Here is a 5,825-nt window from a genome sequence, read left to right as displayed (position 1 = left end):
AACCCGCTTTGGTTTTCTCAATAGGCTAGTTTCCTACTAGTCAAATCAGCTTCATTTTGATAACTGTCAAAACGATTTGCTAATATTTATACTCGTATGAAAACGAGTATAGTGACGTCACGGTCAACTCACCTATTATTTATATTTCTATCCGGTTTATTAAATAGATATTGTGTTTAAAAATAGCTGCTATCTGTTTTTCTAATACGAGTAATTATCTGGTGCTTTATTTCATACGGTGGGAAATAATTTATTTTTATTAGGTAGAGGAATCTTCCCTATTATACTTATTAAAATAAATTTAATGATTAGAAATACAAACTAATTACAGATATAATTTATCTAATTATAAAATATAATTATAAACTCATATTACTTTTAACTCTTGTTTTTCAGAAATATGTCCTGGACCATTTTCTTGGCTCTGAAATATTAAGAAAAGATTATGATAATAATTTATACCTAAAAATAAAACATTTTACGTTTAAAATTATTGCATAAGAAATTACATTAATTATAGATATATAATATAAATACATGCGGTAATGCGGTATCTGGGCGTCCCAGATACCGCTGTGGAGTGACGAAGCCCAAAAAGACCTGTCCGCCCTCGGAATACCCAACTGGCGTGAAGTGGCGCAGAATAGGGCAGAATGGCGCTCTCTTGTGTCAGAGGCCAAGATCCTCTTTGGGTCACTGAGCCAGTGATGTATGTATGTATATAATATAAATACAGCTTCCTAAATGTATTACCCTTGGCTACGAGGCTGGCGGTCCCGGGTTTGAATCCCGGTAAGGGAATTTATTTGTGTACCTATTTGTTCCTGAGTTATTTATCTATCTAAGTATATATTTATGTCTTGTATCAATTTCGTCATCTAGTACCCATAGTACAAGTAACTTATGTTTCGATAGGGGCTAGATCGATCTATGTAAGATTGTCTCTCCACACCTTCGACCAGTTTGTAGCTTTAAATTAAAAGAGTCGTTATATATTAAAGAAAAAGTGACATGCTCTCCAGAGTGGCAGAGAACGCCTTGAAACTTTAAGATACCTCGTAACGGCTCGGCGGTAACCGTTCCCAATTTCTCGAGCATATGCCATCTTATAAAAACTAGGCGTCTTTGACCTACTCTTTTTTATTTGTAGCTTATCAATACTTAGCTTCAGACCAACCACCTCAGCTAAACGGTATATGAATAGTAATGTAAGCCAATCATGGGACAAATAGGAGAAAATTTGGAGTAATGCTGATACTACACTGATTACACCACTTAAAATTTCTACTCATTTAATGTTCAAGTGCGTTTAAAGTTGAATGTCCTATTAATCTTTTATGTGTTCGATATGTTTAATTAAAGATACTTCAACTGGTTTAAACATAATTAACGAAATGTTAATTAATTCAAAAATTAACGAAACGTCAAACTTAGGCTGTTTATGGTAAAATGGGCAGTGATAAAAAGGTGATCAATACTTACGGCCCGATTCTAACTTTAAGATACGTCAATTAATAGATAAAACAAGTGCGAGTCGGACTCGCGCACGAAGGGTTCCGTACCATAATGCAAAAAAAACAAAAAAAAAGCAAAAAAAAGAAACGGTCACCCATCCAAGTACTGACCCCTGCCGACGTTGCTTAACTTTGGTCAAAAATCACGTTTGTTGTATGGGAGCCCCATTTAAATCTTCATTTTATTCTGTTTTTAGTATTTGTTGTTATAGCGGCAACAGAAATACATCATCTGTGAAAATTTCAACTGTCTAGCTATCACGGTTCGTGAGATACAGCCTGGTGACAGACGGACGACACGGACAGCGAAGTCTTAGTAATAGGGTCCCGTTTTACCCTTTGGGTACGGAACCCTAAAAAATATACTTGTTCAAACTTGCTGCCAAATCGAAGGCTAAAATACAAACTTGAGCTACCCTCGCCTAAATTACAAATATACCGGGTGTGGCCTGTAATACGAGCAAAATATTGAACTGTATAGGCTGTACGCCTCATACGGATCAACATTTGTTCAGCAAATTTCAAAAATAACTTGTGATTTGATTTTTAATACACTTTAATGTTTATTCTAAGACGCAATCTATTGTGAATTTTGTTGTGTTTGAAAAGAAAAGTCAATCACAAGAATATGGCGTGGCGATGGCGTCCATTGAAGATAATATTAATTTTGTATGAAAAATAGGGACACTACATAAATACTTCATAATTTTTAAAAGTTGTTGAACAAAAGTGTCATCGTTTGAGGAGTACAATCTATGTTTTAATTATTTGCTCATGTTACAGGCCACACACGGTATAGGAAAAGCCCTCTTTATGCAGCAGCTAAATGCTACAATCATATTCCAGACTTTATAAAGGCAGAGGAAAGGGATACAACATACGCAAAAAGATTGAAATAGTTCCTTGCGAGAAAAGTGTATTATTCTATTAATGATTTCTTCGCAGATAGATTTAATATGTAATTTATTAGTGCTATTTATATAATTTAATACGATTCTACTTTTTGTGCTTTATTGCATGACATATGTAAATATTATAAATCTTAGTTTAACGAAATGTTTGTCATACCCTTTTATTAGGGTCCATGAGGTAAGTATTACTGAATCGCAATTAAAAAGGGATTGAGATAGCTGTCAATCCATATTGATTTAGACGTAAGTGTATGGAAATCTGTCATTTCTAATCCCTTTCTGATCGCGGCATGATAATACTTACTTGTATAAATGTTGTATACTAAACTTCATCTCAAAAAGTTAAAGTTCTAATCGGGCAGTTATTTTAGGGGATTCGTGTATTACCATAATAGGTGCCATGTCCATTATAAGGGTGTTTATAGTCTGTAGATTTGCAAGTGGACCCGAGCCGCTAATCCTGTCAAACCGCACGTGCCTCTACCTGTAAAAAAAAGGATCCTGTAATTCTCTACGGTTACTGAGTGCTGGCAAGTCGAACCAGTCTTAAATGTGTCATCGAGATGCGTTACGAAGGCGCGTTATCGGAGGGCGCAACTACACTGGTTTTTTTAGCGTTAGACTAGCCCGCGCTCAGGTGCCAATTAGAATAATTAAGACCCTTTTTTGCAGGTAAGTAGCAAGTGTGGTTTTACTTAACAATAGACAAAGGATTAGCAGTTCGGGGCCTGTTACGAATCTACAGACTATTCTATAGATTACCTTTATCGTTTTCGTAGCATGCTGCTCGACGACACCGTGGTGAGTTGGGTCGGCTGGGCTCGTCGAGACCTCGGCCGTCGTCGGGCCGATGGAGGGGTTGAGGTTGTACTTGTTCTCGTAGAAAGCTACTAGCTTCATCAGCAAGATGCCGTCCAGGCTACTTGGTGTCTTACGAACGGTCTGAAACCACGATAGTTTATTAAATATTACAACGGGAATTAATCGCGTATTTAAGTTTTAAGATTTATGTCCGACGTTTCGAGGATGGCGTTGTTCCCCCTGGTCTCGGAGAAGATTCAAGGCTATAACTGCGAAAATCGAAGTTCGCAAATTGCGGGGATTTTTCTCTGTCACTCTAATTACGCCTTCATTGGAGTAAAAGAGAAAGATCCCCGCAATTTGCGAATTTCGGTTTTCGCGGTAGCCGCTCAAGTTCCAAGTGGGATTAATTCCCTTTGCACAATTTAATAATGTGTAAAAATTGTGAAAGTTTATATCAGTGTAACACGTGAGTTGGTTGTTTATTTATTTCTTTGTTTGTTTGTCTGATGTTTTCTAATTTTATTGTAATTTTAATTAAATCTTATGTACCTACTTGTACTTATTATTTAATATCATTTTAGGTATATTGATAATATATATTGTTATATTTAATAAGTTGACATTATATCAGTATATACCTATATATGATATGTACATACATTTTCTTAAGAGCTCGTTTTAGTGTAAACTGTAAGTAAGCCTATAATATTTTGTATACTTACTTCAAATTATTTTAGGGTAATTTAGAAAGATGTTTGAATATTTCTAAGGTAGGTACCAAGTAAGAGTGCCTACTCGTACCTCGAAAACCGACAATTGAAATTTCGCTAATCTGTCTCTCTAACGCACTTACATATTCGAGCGATAGAGAGGCAGATATCGAATTTTCTTTTTAAGATTTTCGTGGTAGACCGTATAATATAAGACAGAAAACATTCCCATAGTTAGACCGTAAGAAGTCAGTTTAAGTTAGCGCCAAAGAAATCGCGGATTAAGTCTAGTACCTATTTAAAGATCAGTGGAGTTATACGGGATAATAATAATATACTTACTGACGTCGTAATGGCTGAATCCACTCTTGGAAATATGCGATCCCTCTCCGTCGTGCTGGGATCGTCGAATTTTTGCCGGTATTTATAAACGCGCGACCCCATATTTTGTAGAAAATCAACGAACTCATCAGAAAACTGCACTGGATTGATTTCCTGTAAATATATTTAACTATTAAAAATACGGAATAAACACATTTTTCGGAAAACAAATATTGCGATACACACTACATTTGGAGCGGCGTTCTGAAAATTATAACTCAAAGTAAATGCAATGCTTAACGCGATGTATTGGCGACGCGGACTATTCATGGAAACTGCTATTAATTCAGCACAATTAACGAAATCAAGAGCCCGTCCTGCCACAAGAACTATATCTGATAAGGTTTGCACTTGCAGTTTTTTATCTTTTTCGTCATTGAATACGAACTGGATACGCACAGCGTCACATTCATGTTTTTAATCATCCTTTTTGTGCGCTAGCTGAATGCCCCACAATCACAAGTGACGTTTGGAAAATCAGTTACAACTTGGAGTTTACAGCGAGAGGATACAGTAAACAATTGAACGAGTCGAATGTCACTTATGCAAAATTTATTGTTGAAATGTATAGAGCGCTGTGCTCTTTGTTCGTTTTCGGCGAACTGTTGCTGAAATCTTACTTGGTTACGCTAACGTGTGGGAGTAAATGCAAGTGGAGTCAGAGGAAATCAGAGGGAAGGTTTAATGGTTTCGCCTTGATCCTAGCGCTCGCTCGCAGTTACACTGCTAGATTTATTAGTTCAATTACCCGGGCTATGTTCGGAGTCGCTTCGCTTGCTTGCGCGCAGTAGCCGGCTAAATTCAACTCAGGTCGTAAGCACACTGCTTTTTACCTAGGGAACATTCAATTTTGTTATAGTTTTGATAGATATCTACTTCAGGAATGATTTTTAGGCAATATATACGTAATAATAAGACTCAAAAGTGTTTCTGTCTGAGGGTACAGGTACCTTGGTACTTACCTACCTAGATGATACCTACATTTTTTTTTTGGTATTTGAGATGGATTTCCAATTCGGAAAAAGAATAGGTACCATTCGTTACAGTATGGAGTTTCCTACAAAGAATACTGAGCGGATTGGGTTGAGGAGGCGCCGTGCTTAGACCTTAGAAGACATCACTCATATTCACTTACGTCATACCGCTAGGTTTCTCCGCTGAGACGTCACGCTAGATTGCTTACGTCACACGATGCTCCGGAAGGTAGGCTCTTTTCCCTCTTTAACACCGTTGGCAGCAATCTACACTACCGTAACCGTGTTCGACGACCCGAAGTTTGCTGTATCCATTAGCTGAATTATCCGGTTCGAAGGACCATCTATAAAAATAAAAAAAAAACACTATAGTAGTGTACCCTATGATGGGCGTGGAACCAGTAATGGGACAAAAAACCACAAATCCTGTAAAATAAGTGTCTAAAAGTAGTTTATAAACACTGCCTGTATATTATCATAAATAAGAGTCCTAGAGCTGTTTCAGTTTGAATTTTTATTAAATTTGGTTGT

At 36.8% G+C, this 5,825-nt stretch overlaps 1 protein-coding gene across 1 annotated transcript; it reads right to left on the bottom strand.

Annotated features, from left to right (window-relative positions):
- Nucleotides 1-328: 328 nt before the first annotated feature.
- On the bottom strand, nucleotides 329-4,701 carry LOC134666992 (uncharacterized). The gene is made up of 4 exons (XM_063524302.1): nucleotides 4,507-4,701; nucleotides 4,282-4,434; nucleotides 3,188-3,367; nucleotides 329-424 (listed from the first exon to the last, which is right to left on the bottom strand). The coding sequence occupies exons 1-4, from the start codon at nucleotides 4,588-4,590 to the stop codon at nucleotides 368-370; spliced, it is 474 nt and encodes a 157-aa protein (XP_063380372.1). The 5' UTR covers nucleotides 4,591-4,701; the 3' UTR covers nucleotides 329-367.
- Between the last annotated feature and the right edge of the window lie 1,124 nt (nucleotides 4,702-5,825).

The sequence above is a fragment of the Cydia fagiglandana genome, chromosome 8 (genome assembly GCF_963556715.1).
Source record: "Cydia fagiglandana chromosome 8, ilCydFagi1.1, whole genome shotgun sequence".
Classification (NCBI taxonomy): Eukaryota; Metazoa; Arthropoda; class Insecta; order Lepidoptera; family Tortricidae; genus Cydia; species Cydia fagiglandana.
Note: the sequence above shows the minus strand (reverse complement) of the source record. Positions and strands in the feature narration are given on the sequence as shown.

Excerpts from the sequence above, each read along its gene's own strand:
- LOC134666992 (XM_063524302.1), bottom strand. The coding sequence starts at position 4,590 with ATGAATAGTCCGCGTCGCCAATACATCGCGTTAAGCATTGCATTTACT. Across the intron at positions 4,435-4,506 it reads AGAACGCCGCTCCAAATGTA|GAAATCAATCCAGTGCAGTT; the intron begins GTGTGTATCGCA and ends ATATATTTACAG. Across the intron at positions 3,368-4,281 it reads ATTCAGCCATTACGACGTCA|ACCGTTCGTAAGACACCAAG; the intron begins GTAAGTATATTA and ends TCGTGGTTTCAG.